The following is a 20,648-nucleotide window of genomic DNA, read 5'->3' on the forward strand; positions in this document are numbered from 1 at the left end:
TCGGCAGAGAGTCCGAAACAGTAATACTTGTCTTGAATGCGGCGGAGGGTGCGAGTAAACCCGAGATGTCCAGCTGTCGGCTCGTCGTGTGAAGTGTATAGAACTTCGTGGAGAAAAACAGCTACAACAAAGAGGTAGGCTGTATTGCTCGCGGCAAAGTTTTTCTTCACAAGGACCTCATTCTGCAAACCACACAGAAGGAAGACAGTCCTCGCTTGAATGAAGCGGGGGGTGAAGAAAACTTGCCTTCCTGGTACTCGATGAGGCGTTTTAGGTGGGGGTCCGAGCGTTGCTGCAGAGGAAAAGAGCTGAGGCTGATGGGTCCCGGGAAGGCGTCCTCATCGTCGTCCGGAGGCGGTGCATCTACAGGGGGTCGTGAGAGTCAATCGGTGTCAGAGTGCTTGCGTACGGACTAGCAAACGACGGGGTCGTCAATATCCTGGAGACGCAGACTTCATTGAGCTAGTAGGCCAGAGGGATCCTTCAAATTGGCAAGCCAGCACAGCGTGTGGTGATCGCTCACCAACTTGAACGGTCTTCCGTACAGGTAGGTGCGGAATTTTGAAGTAGCCCAGATGAAGGCAAGGCACTCCTTCTCTCTTGTCGAATAGTTAGCCTCCGCCTTGCAAAGGAAACGTCTAAGTTATGCCATGAATTACTCCAGCCCGTCGCTTTTTGAACCAGGATACCGCCCAGGTCCAAGCTGCTCGCGATAGGATGAACTTCAGTATCGGCGTTTTTATCAAAATGTGCGAGGACCAATGGGGACTGTAAACGACGCTGAAGTTCCTTGAAGGCTTCTGCTTGCGGCGCTTCCCATTTAAACGGCACGTCTGCTTTCTTCAGTTGGATCAGCGGCTTTGCGATGCGCGAAGTTTTTCACAAATCGTCCGTAATCTGCGCACAGTCCGAGAAATCTGCGCGCTGCTTTCTTATCGGCCGACGGTCGAAACTGTTCAATAGCAGCTGTTTTCTGCGGGTCAGGGCGTACTCCCTCCTTGCTAACGATATGGCCTAGAAGCAGCAGCTCTTCGTATGCAAAGTGGCACTTCTCTCCATTCAAGGTTAGGCCAGACAACTTGAAGGCGACAAGTACTGCTCGAAGCCTTTTGAGGTGCTCTTCGTAGTTCGAGGCGAAGAAAACGACGTCATCTAAATATACCAGACAAATCTGCCACTTCAGGCCTGCCAGCACTGTATCCATTACTTGCTGAAACGTCGCTGGTGTGGAACAGAGACCAAATGGCATCACCTTGAACTAAAAAAGCCCATCTGAAGCGATGCATGCTGTCTTCTCGCGATCGCTTTCGTCGACCTCAATTTGCCAGTAGCCGCTCTTGCGGTCCATCGATGAGAAATACTTTGCGTTGCAGAGACGGTTCAGTGTGTCATCGATCCGGAGGAGGGAGTAGACGTCCTTCTCTGTTATGTTGTTCAAGCGGCAGTAATCAACGCAGAATTGAAGTGCGCCATCTTTCTTTCTCACTAGAACAACCGGTGCCGCCCATGGGCTGTTTGAAGGCTGGCTGACGTCATCGCCAAGCATTGCTTCCACTTAGTCCCGGATGGCTTGTCGTTCTTGCGGTGAGTCACGGTAGGGGCTTTGACGGAGTGGTCGGTCGTGTTGGTCCGTTATAATGCAATGCTTGGCAATTGGCCTTTGTTGAACCTTCGGCGAAGTCGATAAACAGTTGAGTTGAGTTGAGATGTTGAATGCTACAGGTGGGGTTAATCTTGCTTTATCTGCCGGCATTTGCTCCACCGTAGCGTCCCATCTATATTAACATTGTCCTAAAGCCGGTCGCATCTACCCCGCTTTGCGCACAGTCTCTTATAACAGCATACATTCTCTCCCACAGTCACCATCTTTGCACACAATCAATCCACACAGTCCACATCACAGACCACTCCAGAAGTCACCATATATGCACAAATTCAGTCACAGTAGAACATAGGCCATTGTGGTGCCACAATCCATACACACATTCACTCATAGTATAACGTAGTCCACTCCGGAAGACACCATCTACGCACTCATTCAATCACAGTAGGCCATAGTACGTTCCTGTTGTCACCATTTGGAAACAAGATCCGTGTCCTGCAGAAATGTCAAAAGAAGGCGTGCAGCCACCCTTATGCATGTCTGGTTTCCACTCGGGTAGACAATGTCTTGAACAACACTGTGACGGGTTCCTGTCTTCTTGAAGGAAGCGAACATCACACGACTTTGCGCGTTGTACTCTGGGCAGTACATAATATAATGTTCGATATCCCCGCACACACCACATAACAAGCAGAGCTTAGACAATGCAATGCCCGTCTTATGCGTCCATGCAGGAGTGCTAGCAGAGTCCGTGCGAATTCGACGTAGTAGGGTCGCCTGAGATCTCATTCCCTTGGTCACACATGCCTTGTGGGACGCACTAAACAGGATACTGAAATAATCGTGCACCGTTTTGCTGTAGAAACCTTTTCCATCTTGAGGTATTTCTTTGATGGAATCCTTGAGAGAGCTTTATGGGCGAGACTGTCTGCCACCTCATTACCGTTGACTCCTATGTGAGAGGGCACCCATTGGAAATGAATAGTAAAGCCTCTGCTGTGCAGATGCTGCAACAAGCGCATAAAGCTTATAGACAAGGCGTCAGTAGGGCACCCACGCTCTAACCTCTGAAGGGCAGATTTTGAATCAATTAGGATGACAACAGGTTGAGCCGGCCAAGACCCTAACTTCCGTAAAGCCACCTCAATAGCAGCACTTTCGGCCGTTGTAGAGGATACGACAGCAGTAAACCGTACGGACCACTTACAGTCCTTAGAAGGAATGTAAAAAGCCGCTGCGGTAGCTTGTTTCACCTCGTCCACAGAACCATCCGTGAAAATTTGGAGATGGCGGGCATACTATGTTTCCAAGTGTTCAAGTACAAGAGAACGCGTTGCTGCCAAAGGCGAGCTGCGCTTTGCGCTCACATGGGGAATTGTGACCTTACAGTCGAGGGTCGGAAAAGACCAGGGGGTTTTCAACGGTTTTCTTTGCGTTCGGACGTTAAGGTCTGTGGTAATAACAGCACTGAGACGAGGGACAAAGAAAGAAGAAGAGAATAGGATCGGCGCTGTCTTCTTTTTTCTATGTCCCTCGTCTCAGTGCTGTTATTCCCAGCAGGATGTACCAACTCGCTCAACTCTCCGTTTTACATTAAGGCCTAAAGAACTAAGAGTATTGTGTGTCAACTAGGCCTTCGACTCTCTTGCAGAGCCGCTGGAGAAGGGATCGTCCAGCTACCGTTTCTCCTAGGCGGTCAAGATGCATTAGTAATCTCTGAGAAGCGATAAGGCTAAGAGGCTTCGATAGGGAGTCATGAAGTACTGCCTTATTCGCAGCCACCTGAGGAACTCCAATGGATCTTCTTAGGCCCTTTCTGTGGACAATTTCGAGACGTTCAAAGTGTGATGCTGAGGGGGGAAATTAAAGGTAATTGATATATTTTACGAGTGACCACCAGCGCTTCATGAAGTTTGACCACTGCAGAAGGATGGTTTCCCCATTGCGCACGTGCAATTCTACGGATCACATTGAGACGCGAAGATATAGATGAAAAAATCGCGTCTACAGCTTTTCGCCGCTGTAGACGGGAGTCAATAATGACGCCTAGGAAACGCGCGTGGTTGATTTGACGGATGCAAGAGTGACCGAGGTCTATCTTCAACCGCGATTGACGTGTTCCTACACCTAAAAACAGGACAAAGCCAGATTTTCCGCTGACAGAGACAATCCTACACCTCGAAGCTAAGCTTGTGCCGAAAGTAGAGCCTGTCGAGCTATCAGGGCTAATCGCTTGTGTTGGCAGCCAGTGGGCGAGTTCTCTTGGTCAGGCGAATCTACTGCGGAGGGATAGGAGAGGGCGAAGGAGTCTCGTTCTTCGGATAGTTCTTCGGAGAAAGCAATCGCCATTCCTCTGTAAAAGTGCCGGTATTCTTCGCTGAAGGTAGCCAACAGTATTTCTGCCTGGCCATTGCGGAAATGTGCGATGCCTCTTGCGATGCTGATTCCTCGGTCTAGAAGCAACTGCATGTTCCCCTCGATGATGGCTTCAGCGTTAATGGCTTTCGTGGCACCTGCGGTCACGATAACGCTTGAACGAGGTTGGGCGCTCACTTCCACAACACTCAAGGAAACGTGTTTTTCTCGAGTTATAATCGAAGCGATGGCTTCGTCCGTCTAAAGCGTAATCAGCTTGGATCGCAGGTCGATGATCGCTTGATACTCATTAAGCAAGTCCATACCGAAGATCACATCTCGGAAGATTTCGGTAGCACAACAAAGGTCGCAGGATAGGTATATCCTTTGACAGTCACTCGCGCTGTTCTTCGTCCTGATGGCGTAATGAGGTGGCCCCCTGCGGTGCGAATTTCTGGGTCGTCCCAAGCCGTTGTGACTTTTGTCAGCTGCACAGCGAATCTTCCATTCATCACCGAGTAATCGACACTTGTGTCGACTAGTGCGGTAACTTGGCAGCCGTCGATAGTCACCTCTAAGTCGGAGGTGCTGGCTCTTGCACTGCATGTCGCTCTCGGCGTCGCGTCACGGCTTTTGTCGCGTATGCAAGTCGCGGGTGGGGCGTGTGGTCGAAGCTTTTCTGGGTGGCGGCGTCATTTTGCAGGCAGTTTTTGTCGTGTTCGGGGTTGTTATTTTGTGTGGCGTCGGTGCAGCGAGTGTAAGTTCTTCATGCGGCATCGCAGGTGCAGCGTCTTCATGGGGCGCGGTCGGTGGAGGATCTTCGGCGTTTCGCTCGTGAGCAACCTCACCTCCAGAGGTTTCTGTCTTTAGTTTCTCCTACAGGAGCTGGGAGACCTTCCACGTACCGCGGCTGTGTAGCTGCGGCGTGGCGACGCAAAGCGCGAGGTTGGCTGCAATGGTGAGCGCGATAAGCTTTTCGGCGTGTACTCCTCTCGACACAGGTACTCGTCGATTTCCTACGCACGTTGGCCGAAGCGTGGTCGTGGGGCGTTAACGGCAAATTATCTAAGACCGATACGTCGGTACGGGCAGTGACGAATATGGCCGGCCTCAGGTAATGGAAGCACAACGCCCGGTTGTCGGAAGTCATCCAGGCGTCGCATTTCCTGGGGCTTGAGCGTCGATCGTAGGCTGAGCGGGCGGGGACAGAGAGGTGGCGTTCGGGAAGAAGTTGTTCATGTCAGACAGGATGCGGGGGTTTTCGCTGGGGCTGAGGAGTCCTTACGGCAGCGGCGTAGGTCATGGCCTGGAGTTCTGTGGCCGTCGGGGTGCCAAGTGCCTGTAGCACTTCCTCCCGTACCACGTCCATCAAAGTCGCTGCTTGTGGCTGTGGGGAGGATGGCAGTAATCGACGTAGCTCCTCTAGGACGATTTCGCGGGTAACTTCCCGCAAGCTGTCGCTGGTGGTGGTTGGCGTGTCCGAACGGATTGCACAGGTAGAGGAAGGACGATTGTACTGCCGAGCTCGGACGTCGAGGGTCTTCTCAATCGTGCAGGCTTCTTGCATGAATTCCTCGACTGTTTTTGGCGGCTGGCGGACGAGGCTTGCAAATAGTTGTTCTTTTACGCCGCGCATTAAAAACTGAACTTTCTTTTCCTCGGTCATCCCGGGGTCGGCGCGGCGAAATAGGCGCTTCATCTCCTCGACGTAACCACGGACGGGCTCATTCGGAAGCTGGATCCTGGACTCGAGGAGTCGTTCGGCTCTTTCTTTCCTCACGACAATGGTGATTACCTTCAATAGTTCTCTCTTGAATATCTCCCATGTCGTAAGGGACGACTCGTAGTTTTCGTACCACGCGCGTGCGGCGCCATACAATGAGAAAAACACGTGTCCAATTTTTGCCGCATCATCCAAGTTGTTGAATGATGCCAAGCTCTCAAATTGTTCCAATTATTCTTCGGGGTCTTCGCCTAGGCATCCATTGAACGTAGGCGGCACCCGCTGCTGCTGCAGTGTGATCGGTGTCGACATCTTCGGCGAGGTAGCGGGGCTCGTGGCAGCATCTTTTTGCTGTCTCGTGCGGTCCGGCAGGGTCGCGACTCAGGCTCCTCTCCCTGGAGACGTCGGCTAGCTCGCTGAGCTGTTAGCTCGTCCTTGGGTGCGAAGCGCTGAGTGCTGGCGTCAAGACTTGAAGGGGGCGTCCGGTACATGGAAATATGCCCAGTACCTCCACCAGATGTCACGTAGTGGTGATGGCAGTCGAAGCAGCGATGAAGACGGAAAAAATGTCTTCTAAAAGAAAACTGTTTATTGGGCTGCCTTGCGCCCGCATTGGACTGGATCACTCGGCGGCGGCGAAGCGACGACAACGGAATGCCCACCGCTGTCGGCCTTGCTCAATTTAAAGCGGATAGCGAACTTTCGAGATAAAGCGCCCAAATTTACCGCAACATTCCGGAACAACGTCGAACCAGCTCTGCCTGGCTGCGATCAATCGAGATAAATCTAGTCGCGTCTTTCATCGCAAACAAAGCCATAAAGTGGTGTGGCCGCAGATTTGAAGATCGAACAAACACTGCTAATATTCGCGACAATATGCCCACTTATATGTGAAACAGGTATTATCTGTTCTTTCTCCTTAAGACCATTCCACATTTACTTTACTGCCTTCTTGTTGGAGCCACGCCAAGGCATTCGACTAAACGCAGTGCTAAACTGGAGGTTCCTTAAAAATGTGAAAGCCGCTGGTAGCCATGGGTGCCAGCATTCCAGAAGCTGGCTCAAACAGAGCACTGACATTCGCCGCTCATCTGCCGCGAGTGACGTAAATCATCTCGAATTGAAATAGAGCGAGTGAAAAGCACGTCCTGCAGCCAATGCCTTACCCTACAAATAACACCAAACAGTGCTCAAACAACTTCAGCTTCATAGGGCACTACTATTAATTATGGGCCAACCGTGGCATTTTGTGACATACTGGTAACCACAGCTGATGCGAATGGTAAAAGTTTTTAATTTGGACCAGTATGTTGCTTTTAAAGTTTCTTCTTGCGCTGGCACCGATTATTTCACCACAATAGAAAAGCAATCGGGAGAGCATTTGGCAACTATTCTTAGTCAAGTGCACAATACTGGAAGATACTGTTGTGAACATACCTATGGGAATGGTCAAATCTTGACGCGGAAAAAAATCTGGCTTCTAAATTGTCATCTTCGCATGCAAAAGCTAATTACAACGGACATAGAAAACCGATAGGTTGCATTTTTTGCAATACATACCAAAAATATACAAGCGACCCGAGAGGGATCACCGTAAGAATTCATTCTTATGATGCAGTCGTACGATGCGCGAAAAAGCGGCGTTGATAAACTACTTCCCTTTAAAAAAGAGCGTCGCCTTATAGAAGTGCCTCAACGGCGAAGTCGCTACTATCCCCACAAACGAGGAAACGGCCAAATGTAACCAGCCTACGTCCCGTATCGATTGCATCACGCGTCGGAAAATTTCTACGATGTTAGCTGTATACAGACCTCTTTCGGCAAAAAAGCAATGGTGCGTGTGCCCACCACCCTCCTGCCCCAGCGTTTCTAAGGGATCGGAGTAGATCGGGGAGGGGGCACCATCCTCGTTCTGGGAATCCAAAAAGAAGGTGCCTCCTTCAAAGCATTCTCTGGTGTGTGCAATTACGGGCACCCACCGGTAAAGATACGTTTTCACCGAGCAGAATCCCCACCCTCCAGAAGCCGCCCCTCTGTACAAGCCTAAGTAGGAAAAGGGCGAAAAGGCGACGGTAAAAGCAAATTCTGATACAAAGGAAAGTTGGTCAGTGCAGTAGAGAGAGATACATGACGCATATCTTTTGCCTCATATCGAATTATCGTATGTTGTTTTTTTTTCACTCACATACGCGCTGAATTTTTAATCTATTAGCATTATGAGCCCCACCATGAGAAAAAAAAGATGGATGATTTAGCATGGGTGGGTCTAGTACGAATTTAGATGTGCTTGCACTTCCGTTCTCACTTCGCTTTCGATTTGAGGCTCGGTGTTTAACGTCAAGTAAGATTCAGGCAAAGGTCGGCGAAATTGCTGAGTGGTGGCCTTGATACTAGAAATGTGAAACTGGAGAGGAAAGTTAAGCTTCACCTCAAGGGTACATGGTGCGATAGCTTTATTAGGTTAGTGCGCACGTATGCGGAGTTGGTCGTTCTCTGATTTATATTCATAGATCGCTGCGAATCCTCATACCCCTCCTGGCGCAGTGGTGGAGCGGTTAAGTGATCCACCACTGCGCTACGATGGCAGGTGCTGCCACCGGTGGCTCTTGCAAGAGACAAGCTGCGGTTCCCGAAAGAAACACAGAGGCGAACGAGCAACCTGCGTCGCCAGAAAGAGTTGCGCGTATTTGAATACTTGTAACCTGTTACCGGTACTTAATTACATTTTTCTGTAATTTTGCAATAATTTGCTTGCTTATTCAAACGGTAATGTTTCGGGTAATTAAGCTACTGTTTTCCATTAATTGATTACCGGTAATAAATTACTTCTTTGCAAAAGGCTACTGGGGCGAAACGTCCATGACGATGTGATTGCGGCAAATTATTTGGCCACGCACAAAGGTACTCATGGACACCTGACGTGTTGCGCTTTCCGTGGCATTCGTTCCTGGTGTAGCTGGCGCCATCTCTGGATGCTTCTTTTAATACGTCGTGCATAGCTAATTCGTTGTAATAAAAATAATTGCTTTTTCCTTGAACTGTTAGAAACAGCTCAAAGATGGCGTGGGTGATGAGAATGAGTACGTACAAGACGGGCGCTCACTGCCGAATGATTCAGTTAGCTTCAAAGAGACAGATTGTGTTAGTACAAGCATTGCCGATAGAACATCTATCACTCGATCAAGCAGTAAACCTATATTCCTCCTGGCATTTATTGTTGCTAACAGCACAGGCCACAGTTTGACATGGGAAAGGAAAGTTCTTAAAAAACCGGCCTATAAGCTGGAATACGCCATAAATAACTGGTTATTGTCAACGCGCAATTGTAAACTCTGAGCCAGGCTGCATCAAAAGAGAAAAACGAAAAAGATCAAAACATGAAACCAGTGTTTACAGTTGAAACAATTCTTAGCAAAGCAGTGTAAAAAATGAAAAAAAAAATGATTCCAGGCAATGTATAGGTAATAAAGACGTATTAAAATTGCATTAAAGGCATCAGAAATCGCCGTCCACAAAAATAAGCAACGTACACGTTTTCTTTCAGAAATCGAAGCTTTTCATTGAGGAGTGAAACCCAGTGTGTTCTGACACAGTTCCCTGCCACTTTAGAAATAAAAAAGCTTGGATAATCTCTCGCTCCAGCATGTCTTTGGCATATGCAAGGAACACGGTTTTTTTTAAAGCGGTTTGAAACCACAACTGTAAAAATGCTATGCGAAGAAACCGCCGGATTTAGTTTTTACCTTCAAATTGTGTTCTTAGGCCCTATCTGTAGATCACATTCCCGTTTTACCATCATAAACACTATTTCAGTTGGGCAGAAAGTTATAGATCTGTTTGCACCTGCATTTTGAAGGCCAACGAAAGGGTTCAGCTCAAGTTAAAGACAACGCAGCCAGCTATGGAAAGAAAAATGATAGGTGTAACGTTAAAAGGCCGGAAGCGGGCAAAGTGGGTGAGGGATCAAACGCGTGTTAATGATATCTTAGTCGAAATAAAGAAGAAGAAATGGGCTTGGGCAGTGCACATAATGCGAAAGCAAGACAACCGCTTGACCTTAACGGCATCGGAGTGCATTCGAAGAAAAAGCAAGCGTAGCAGGGGAGGCAGAAAGGTAGGCGGATGTGGTCAAGAAGTTTGCGGGAAAATGAATGGTGGACGCAGCTGCCAGAAGACAGGGTTAAATGGAGCGACATGAGAGAGGTATTTGCCCCACAGTGGGCGTAGTCAGGCTGATGATGATTATGACGATTATTATTATTGTGATGATGATGCTGCTGACAAAAATTAGTTTCTGCACTTGCTGAAGTACTTCTCAAAGCGTGATATCGCTATCAATCACTATGCACTGCACAGACATTGTCAAGCTTGTACGGTGCACAGGGAACTATGTTGATGAGATTCTATTTGCCATTTTCTTAATATAATGGGACAGCCCATGGAAATACGGAATGTCTTGGGTGTTCCTTTCGTTCATTACTTTGTCTCCGTTTTTTTGGTACAGCAGGCTTTCACAAATGCTGGAAATGATAGCATTTTTATAATGAGCACTAATTAAGGGAGCTAGTAGGGAATAGAAGCTTTGAATTTCGACGGTCAAGTGTAAATGATGAAATATAACTCATAGTAATCGATTACTGTTAGAACTCTAATTACTTAATTACTTTTCTGGAGTGATAATTTCCCACTATAATCAGTTACTTTTCCGACAGAGCAACTGTAATTGCAATCGGTTGCTTGTATCCTGTACCCTCAACAAGAAGGCGTGATACAGAGTGGCGAAATCGGTGAGGGAGGTTCTTAGCGATAGCGCGCTAACAGCGTCCGGCATCCCGCTGTATAGTGTTGTGTATACTTCCATCCACCCCTTTCCTCCCACGATTGTTACACACTAGAAGCCACGTTCTACATTCCACAGTTACCAGGTGGCAATGTGGAGACAGGCAAAAATCCTCTATAAGTTTGTAGGGCAGAGGAGGGAGAGGCCAAAAGGCGGCTGCCACCATATGAACTACAAAGGACTGAGCGAAGAGCCCAGGAAGGTTGCTCAGCGGCTTGCTCAGCAAAGTTCGTCAAGGAACATTTATTAGCAAAGAAACAGTTACTGTAAACGCATAAAAGAATATGTTAGCTTAGGTGCTCGGTGATTTTGAACTATTTAACGTACTCAAGCGACCCAGGCTATTAACGAAACTGCAGTGGAGGCCTCCGGGTAAGCTTGACCACCAGGGGTTCTTTAACGCGTACTGACATCGCACACTTCTCGTCTATCTAGCATTTCGCATTTATAGAAATGGGACTGGTGCCTCCGGGATCAAACCCGCGTTTTTTCGGGGCGGCAGAAGAAGCATAAGCATACCCGCGGTGGTGGCTCAGTGGTTAGGGCGCTAGGCTACTGATCCGAATTTCCCGGGCTCGAACCCTACTACAGCGGCCGTGTTTCGATGGAGACAAAACTTAAAACGTGCCCGTGTGCTGCGCGATGTCAGTGCACGTCCCAGGTGACAAAATTATTCTGGAGACCTCCACTACGGCACCTCTTTATTCCTTCACTCCCACTTATTCCTTCACTTCCGGCGCCGTTCGGGTGTCTACCGAGACATCTGAAACAGATATGTGAGGCATCGCTATCCATGCAAACAATACGCCAACCATTCATAAAAACAACACCCCGACCATCCGTAAATACCGCTGCCGCGGTGGCTCGGTAGTTATGGCACTCACTTCCTGCCCCAATAGACACGGATATGATCCCGGCCGTGGCGGTCGAATTTCAATGAAAGCGAAATTCTACGCAAAGGCGTCCTTGCGCTGTGCGATGTCATTGCACGTTAGAGAACTCCAGGAGGTAAGAATTTCCGGACACCCTGCTGTACCGGGCGGTTCTCAAGCACTTCGATTCTTCTTTCGACGGTCGCTGCTCCTTCTGTGGGGACGTGGCCGACACCTTTCGCATGGGTTGGGCATACAGGCAAAATCCTTCTCTCCTGCCCAACGCCCCACCCCATACCATGAGGTCTGGGAGGCGGCCCTGCTCGTCTGCCGAGAACTATCGGCCCAACAGGCTCTGGGTTGGTGGACCTGCGCAGCGGTCCGAACCAACGGGGTCCCGGAATGAGAGACTCCGCCTTATATTGTAAGGGGTGAGACCCACTAGAGGCCTCTCTCCGAACACCTTTCTGTATATATAGATGAATAAATTCTTTTCACAACCACGACCGGAGACTCCAGACCTCCTAAATCAATCGCCCCAAAAAATACCAGAGAGTAAATCTGGTGTTGCCTGCCGACACGAAAACATGGCGTTGAACATCTATGGTGATCCAGCTGAAAATTGTAGTTGTGTTTGAATGCCACCATTATAAACTTCAGTTGTTGAACCGGAAAATAAAGATTTCTAGCAAGATATGTTGAACGAAGTGAATGCTCAAGTTGCTTTAAATGTGAACTTCGCTTGTGATTGCTCGAAATGCGCCTACCTGTTATCTTTCTCTTCAATAAAATGAATCAATTATATCTTAAATATCAAGCCGCGTTTTTAAAAGGTAGTGGGTAGACTCTAAGGAGTAAACAAGCGGCCATAAGAAGCGCAGAGAGAGAGAGAAATACAAAAAGGAAAGGCAAACAAGATGCCCAATTTCGTGGAATGCAAAGGAACAGTATGTTTTACCTCTTTGAACAAAAAATTCAAAATTTGTTTCGGAGGAACGAAAGGGTGCAGTAACTGTGTCGCATCTCGGTGGACACCCGGACCGTGCAGCACAAAAAAGGATAAAGAAAGAATGAAAGAATGAAAGAAAGCAAGAATTAGATGCAGTAGAGAGGGCTCCAGGATAATTTTGTCTACCTGGGGCTCTTTAACAAGTAGTAACATAGCACAACAATTATAATATTAATTGGTTTTGGGGGATATAAAATGGCGCAGTATCTGTCTCATATATCGTTGGACACCTGACCCGCGCCGTAAAGGAAGAGATTATAGGAGGGAGTGAAAGAAGAAAGGAAGAAAGAGGTGCCGTAGTGGAGGGATCCGGAATAATTTCGACCACCTGGGGACCTTTAACATTCACTGACATCGCACAGCACAGCACACGGGTGCCCTAGCGTTTTGCCTCCATAAAAACGCAGCCGCCGCTGTCGGGTAGCACAACCAAAGATTTCGACAACCTGGTGATCTTTAATGCGCGCTTGCAACGCACAGACTCAGGAGCCTTTTCGTCTCTCCTTCATCAAAATAAAGCCGCCGCGGTAGGGTTCCAACCCGGCTACTGAGCCAGAGTAGCCGGGTTGGAACCCTACCGGGGCGGCTTTATTTTGATGGAGGTGAAACGCAAAGGCTCCCGTGTCTATGCGTTACAAGCGCACATTAAAAGATCACCAGGTCGTCGAAATTATAAGGCGCCCGTGTGCCGTGCGATGTCAGTGCACATTAAAAACTATGCCGCCACCTGCTGGAAGACGTTGAAGTAAAGAGAATTAGGAGTTTGACAAGTGACGTCACCAATCAACCACCAATTCGGGTGCTATTGATTTCCTAATGCAGCCGCCATCTTCGATTTATCAGATACGTCATCAATTGGCGGCGATCTTGGATATATCAATAATATCACCAATCAATCCTCAATTCCATAAACTAATGACGTCACCAAAAAATCACAACTGTGTTGCCATATAGATTTCACTATGGGGCCGCCATCTTGAATTACTTAAAAAAATCTTTATTTCACGCGGAAGGGAGTTGGTAGCAGACCCCAAGAAATCGAGAATCGTGATGAGTAATAGCTAACGCTCTTAAATATCCAGGTGGTCGAAATTATTTCGAACCCCTCCACTGCAGCACCTCTTTCTTCTTTCACTCCCTCCTTCATCCCTTCCCTTTAAGCGCGGTTCAGGTGTCTGCCGAGAAGTGAGACAGATACTGCGCCATTTCTTTTCCCCTCAAAACCATTTTTCATTTTTGAGGAGGCAAAACGTTAAGGCTCCCGTGTGCTGTGCGATGTCAGTGCAGGTTAAAGATCCCCAGGTGGCCGAAATTATTCCGGAGCCCTCCACTACGGCACCTCTTTATTTCTTTCTTCTTTCAATTCCTCCTTTATTCCTTGCCTTACGGCGCGGTTCACATGTCCGCCAATATAAGAGACAGATACTGCGCCATTTCCTTTCCCCAAAAACCAATTATTATTATTATTTTTGAGGAAAGAAAATTGCGCAGTAATTGTCGCACACATGTCAGTGGAAGGGTGGAGGATGGGAGTTAAAGAAGAAAAATTAATGTGGATATGCTCAGCTAATGCAGGATATACAAAGCCAAAGATTCCGGCGTTCACTGCGTTCCTTGGCGTTGGCATTGACAATATTCTAGACGGCGATGGCTTTGTGGAAAGCAAGGGCGCATAACTGGCTCCCTGGATAAGCGACGCCTCATTTCTGCTTTGATACATGTGGCGATTGTTGAGAGAGAGATGTGGCCCGAATGCATTAGCGCTCACAGCGTTGAGGCTGACATGCGGCACTGCAGGAATAGCTACGCCGCAGTGTTCATTTGGTGATCAACCTCTCGGGATCAGCTGTTTACTGCATGCCACCGGGTTCGAGCCCGACCGCGGCGGCTGCGTTTTTATGGAGGAAAAACGCTAAGGCGCCCGTGTGCTGTGGGATGTCAGTGCACGTTAAAGATCCCCAGGTGATCGAAATTATTCCGGAGCCCTCCACTACGGCACCTCCTTCTTCCTTTCTTCTTTCACTCCCTCCCTTGTCCCTTCCCTTACGCCGCGGTTCAGGGGTCCAACGATATATGATACAGATACTGCGCCATTTCCTTTCCCCAAAAACCAATTATTATTATTATTACTGCATGCCACCTCCCAGGGTGGCAGGGAAGGCGCGCTGCCTATCCAATATGCGGAACGCAATCAAAGGACGCTTTAACGTTTGGACACCAACGGCATGCACATGAAAGAGAGATTGAGGTCTCCACTTACCAACGGAGTAGGTTGGGCGCTTTCCTTTCGTGAAAATGAACGGCATTTGCAAAGTTGTCAACGCGAATGAACTCTATGAACGCCATCGGCTCACTTTTTTGTTTCGTTTTTTTTAGGAAACGAAATGGCACAGTAACCGGCTCACATATCTCGGTGGACGCCCGAACTGCGCCGTAAAAGAATGGATAAAGGAGGTATGAAAAGAAGAAAGATAGAACTGAAAAAGTTAGATTTTGAGGAAAGGCACGGCGAGGCGTGCGTTGTGACGTCATGTGCCTCCTCGGAGCACCGCCACGGCGAAATCGCAAGTTCGCGGCCAGTAAAGCTTTCGCTTTAAAAGTTGGCCGTAGTGGAGTGTCTCCGGATAATTTCTACCACTAGGAGGCCATTAACGTGCACCTGTATAGCAAAGCACATAGGCGCTTTTAGGGGGAGCTCGTTCGGTCGAACAGCTGCCGGCGTCGTAGTAGTAGTAGTTGGCACAGCGAGTCGATAATATTCGGAGGCTGCGTAAAAATCGCAGGGCGCGCACGTTCAGTCAATAAAAAAAATTGACAGTGGCTTAGCTCGGCTGTGCCATGATATACGTAGCGAGAGGTACGTTTTCCTGACTGAGCTTGTGTTCACTGTTGGTTTAGCAATGAGAGGCATTCGGTATACACATCTCATTCATTTTGCTTCACAGAGACGAAGACTGCCCAAGGATCTGTGAAGTACAGTGGTCTCAATTTTGTCGATACAGTATTTCGATTTGGTACAGCCTCTTTAGTATAAAAGCTCTATAGCAGTTCCTCATTGTGTAGTCTGCACGTGCTTGTCCCAATCTAAATTAAAGTCAAAATTTTCTTTCATACACTGACCATGAGAGTCCTGTTTATCCCTTCCTTTGCGGCACGGTGCAGGTGTCCAACGATATATGAGACAGATACTGCGCCATTTCCTAGTCCACAAAAACCAATTAATATTATTACAGTCCTGTTTAGTTTTTAAATAAAGCAAATTAAGTCACACACAACTGTTAAATCATACCGCATGCTGGTATATACATGGCAACCACATCAATCGTCTGCTTTACAGGTGATCCCGGTGCAACGTAGGCTCTTGGATGATAATGCCGCTTTCCAGAAGCCGAACTCAGCAGGCTTCAGCATTATTCACTGTGATCGAATGGAGATGTCTGACAGCGGTGATTCTTTGTTTCACGTGCACACAGACTCCAGCGTTCTTATTCGGTTCAAGCCAACTGCCAGGAGAAAACCTCAGAATCGGAAGAGTTAATCTTCTCTTGTATATACCGCCGTTTAGCAGTGGCTCGACTCTCCTTCTCTGGATTCATGTCAAATGTTGTGATACAGACGCCCACTATATATCCGCCTTGTATACGCAATCCTGCGCATGCGACGCGGGGTACGGGCGGTAGAGCGGCGAGGCGGCGACGAAGAACGTGGCGCAGCTGTGAGGACTCTCTGGTTACCATGGCATCGGCGCATGAGCACAACTAGCCTCTCCCATGTACCGCGAAGTGTTCGACTAGTAGCCAGTGTAGCTCCCACTATAAAATGGGAGGAGGAGTAAGCTTCGCCATTGAGAGTGGACCGAGACAGCTTGTTGCCGTGCTGCCAGGTACTCCAGGAAACGCCATCACCTGCCCATTGGACAAATTGCTCGGAGTCTCTAGTAGGCCTCTGAAAACAACACAGACGCAGCTCCACAATAGCAGTCGTAGACGGCTGCGGTTTCATCACAGCTGTTCAGAAACGTACGACTGTACTACAACGCAAAAGGCTGACTATGTGCGCCCCATCTGCCAGGCCAACGCCGTGCATGGCGAAGGGGGGTTTCAGTGGGCTCCACATGATCGCTGTACGAGTGCACACCAAGCACGAAGGAAATTTATAGATGATTGGTAACTGCTTTACTAACTGCTTCACAAACCTCGGCTGACACCCGATCCGTGCCGTAAGGGAAAGAAAAAAGAAGAGAGTGAAATAAGAAAGGAAGAGGTGCTGTCCGGGGGGGGTGGATCGAGAATAATTTCGAGCACCTGAGGATCTTGAACTTGCACTCACATCGCACAGCACATGCGCACCTTTTGCGTCTCGCTGCCGTCAAAACGCGGCCGCCGCGGATGGTTTCTGAACCGGGTACTCCGACTCAGTGGACGAGCGCCGTAACAGCTGAGCCACCGCGGTGGGTAGGAGGAAATTTGGCGGAAACACATAGCACTGGCTTAATTGCGACATCGGTAATTTACGTGCACATATTAACTCATGTACACCTCAGTACATATCTCAAACGTCGAGCCGTCATGGCGGAGTGGAAGCGTACCCGTCTCGAACGCCAAGGGCCAAAGTTCGATCCCCGGTCTAGACCTCGCTTTTAAGAGCATGAGCTCTTACTACTCGCATTTGTACGTTTCTTTCCTGTCCGAGGTTTCATGATGGCGCACGGAAACCTCAGGTGAGCAAAATGTGGCTTTTTTCGAGCTTCTCGTCTGCTGGCGGATATATCCTCGTTTCTAATTTGAACAGATTGGTGCAGTCGTGAAAGGATACGAATGCATTTCTCGAGACTTTTGGTGACTCAACGCGGCTCACAGCTAGCCTGGCATATCCTCGAGCTATATTGTGAGCCAACTCGCTTCCCCTGTTGCGCGAGTGGGCCGGCACCCATATTAGTTCAACCTCTCTTTGGTTCTAATCTTGTTGTCTTCGGACTGGTTTTGTCTCCTTGGAGATCATACCCCACGCGTAACGGTTTATAGGGACCTTGGAGTCGCTAATTATGGTGACTGATTTGGTGCTTACCACTGTCATGGTGATAGCGGCCTCCTTCGCTGTTCCTGAGTTGTTTTGACCGAACCAGCTGTTAATGTTTCACACGAGTAGTTCACGTCCACGACCACAAAGGAGTCACCTCCATCGTATTCCGCCGCGTCTACATAGGCTCTGTATTCCGATCCTTCTAGCATGGCTTCCAGGTCCTTAGCTCTTCATCTCCTACTTCCTTCGTGAAAAGCAGGGTGAACGTTTTTTGGAATTAATTAATTAGCGAGTAATTTTCGCACTTCGGTCGGTAATTTTGCCTCCGTGTTTCTATCCGAGACTCTATCACGTGTTCCTAGGTTGCTCAGCATCTTCCGTCCAGCTTGTGTGGTTTCGTGTCTCGTCAACTGTGCAAATATATGTGCCTCGAATAGTTCCGTGGTGGTGTTGTAGACGTCATTCCGTACAAGTCGTTCCACAGGGGAGCAGTGTGGGAGCGGCGAGGCTGCTTCATATGCCTGCCTCATAATCCCCTATATTTTTTTTTTGCCAGCCCTAGCTTGAGGTGGGAGATGGCGTATAGTATTCTGCTTATCACCAATGCGTGAACCATTTGGCGCATACCATTGTCTTTGACTCGCCGTCTTTTCATAGCTATTTGTCTCATGAGCTTGGCTGTCATGTTAATTGTCGGCTTAGTGTGTTTATTGTCTTTGTGTTCTTTCTATTGTCCTTGCGTTCTTTCTATTGTCCTTGCTCATCAGCCCCAGGACCCTGATTTTTTCTGCACTGGCTTCCGACGTCTCATTTATCTCTAGAATAACGTCTCCTGCGTTGTTATTGCGTTTGCTCGCCTCGGATTCACGATAAGTTCGGACTTGCCTGGCGAGCATTTTAGCCCTGCCCACTCCACGTATTCCTCGACAATATTGATCGCATGTTAGAGCTTTGCTTCTATTTCCACATCGTTGCCTGTGTGCGTCCATATTGGTATGTCGTCGGCATATAGCATTTGTTTTATACATTCGACTGTCTTCAATAGTGGCGGTAGGTTCTTCAACGCCAGGTTGAATAAGAAGGGAGAGAGCACAGAACCCGGCAAAGTGTCCTTGTCTCCCAGCTGAAAAGTTTCTGACTTGACGTCTCGTAGATTTATTTTTGCTGTTTTTCGGTTAAAAAGTCACTGAAGTAATCGTAGCTACTGTTGTCAGGGGCAGTCTCCGCCACATTAGTTAGTATGGCCTCGTGCTTGATGTTATCAGACTTTATGTGGGTCGGGGCCTGGTATAGTTTTGGCGCCAACTTAGGCGGGTCTATGATGTCTGCTATGAGCTGGAGCGTCACGTCCTGTGTGGACAACGTGCTCCTAAAGCCTAGCGTTGTTTCGGAAAATACCTCCCTATCCTCTGCGTTTTCTTGCAGTCAGTTTAGTATTACATGCTCCATCAGCTTCCCCTGGCATGAAGTTAGGGATATCGCCTTTAAGTTACCCCTCTCAAGTTTCTTTTCACGGGTTTTCAATTTTCATATCGAATTCAGGTAATATTTATCTGCAGAGACTAAGACAAGGTCTAAGTCCAGTGACATTTTGTTGGTTACCCCTTCTGCCACCACCGCCGACGGGGTCTTAATGGCTCACTGCTCCCCACACTACGCTATCAAGATGTCATCATCTTGTGTTGCGTTATTTGCTTCACGCTGAGCTGGAGATGAACCCCCTTGGTCTGTGTTGAGCTATCGGCTCTTGATTTCCTCGATTAGGTCCGCGGCCGTCCCCTGGTACTTGTGAACCAATCTTTTCAGGTGCCCTTCTGCCGCTGACTTTGTTTGTCCTGGACCTAGCAAGAGGCGAACAAGATGCCACGTGTTCTCGCAGCCTAGCTTCTCATTGATTTCATCGCAAATCTGTCCTCATTGTTGACTCTGAAGCTGGTTTGAGTAGTTTTCTATCTGTTTTTCGACTGTCGATATTCTCTTCTTTAGCCTTCTAATGGGCTTTGGTTTTTCTACCTCTTCATGAAGGGCTCTTGGACTTCCCATTTTTGCGCCAGCCTTTAGCCTGTGATACCAAATCCAGTGGTTGGAGTATCTCTAGTGTCTCTGTCTCTGTTGAATGACTCGAGCCATTGATTTAGATCCGAGATGTCTCTCGGAGAGTTTCTATGCCTGACTTTTCTGACAGTATCCCAGTCTGTTGCTTTCGTTTTGCGCAGCTTCCCCGTTCATCGGCCTCGTTTTCTTTTCAATCTCTTTCATGTAGCGATCGCTACCCAAGGTGTGTCCTGTGTTTGACGACCTCTCAGCCTCTCGGTCTTTGCATAACGTCAAGTCTGGGGACGCGTCTACACTGACGCTATTGCCTACCCTCGTGGAGTCTTTCGGGTTGTTTAGTAGCGTGAGCCTTAAGTTTTGGATGTCCGTCCAAAGTTTGTTTCCCTTGGGGGAGGCTCTCCGGTATCCCCATGCGGAGTGCGGAGCGTTAAAATCCCCAGTGATTACAAGTTCTTTTATAGTAGGTAGTCTAATGGATTTTCGTAAGAGGTACGCCAGCCGTGTCCCCCGGTATTTCGTTGAGTTGTATGTATCTAGAACAAAGAAACTGCGGTCCTCTTTTGTGTTTTGGATTAGTTCTAACATCGCGTAGTTCTCGTTGGTGTGTTGGAGTGCGTGTTGCGTTGCCGTCAGATTTTTCTGCAACAGCGTGACCATGAACGACTTGGGTTGGTACTCGCCTTGTACATATAGTGATATGTACGCGGCGTAGCAGCTTAACTTGACCGTGCCGCTTGCCTCTTGTAGCGCGATTACGGCCGGTGTGTTTATGCTTTTTCGAATATATGCTTGCAGGCTCCCTCTTTTTGAATAGAAGCCTCTGCAGATCCACTGCAAGATTCTGATTTGTTGGCGAGGGGCCATGACGTCCTATAGAGGATATTAGTGCGGTTGCAGCGAAGGGAGGGTGTTGCCGGCAACAGGGGGAAGCCTCGCTTCTATGTTTCCTAGTCGTTCTATAATTTGCTCGCAGCAAGCATTGGTTTGTTCCCTGAACATGAAGACTTTCGCCGTCTGATTATCAGCACATTCGGTTATTTTGTCTACCCTACCGGTAATGCTATCTCTTCTTGCATCTTGAGCTTCAACCAGCTTCATAAGCGTGTTCATATCTGACCGCAGCGTGCTGTGGGCTCTGGTCGATGGGACTTCGTTTGGAATTTCTACCT

The 20,648-nt window shown here is 48.3% G+C and overlaps 1 protein-coding gene across 1 annotated transcript in view; it reads right to left on the reverse strand.

The window, feature by feature from the left end:
• Positions 1-177: 177 nt before the first annotated feature.
• LOC144134064 (uncharacterized) overlaps positions 178-20,648 on the reverse strand; it is a 41,460-nt gene continuing 20,989 nt past the window's right edge. The window contains exons 2-3 of the mRNA XM_077667056.1: positions 247-363; positions 178-182 (exon numbers count right to left, since the gene is read on the reverse strand). Of these exons, the coding sequence (XP_077523182.1) occupies positions 178-182; positions 247-363 (122 nt within the window). The remainder of the gene's footprint in view (positions 183-246; positions 364-20,648) is intronic.

The sequence above is a fragment of the Amblyomma americanum genome, chromosome 5 (genome assembly GCF_052857255.1).
Source record: "Amblyomma americanum isolate KBUSLIRL-KWMA chromosome 5, ASM5285725v1, whole genome shotgun sequence".
Lineage (NCBI taxonomy): Eukaryota > Metazoa > Arthropoda > Arachnida > Ixodida > Ixodidae > Amblyomma > Amblyomma americanum.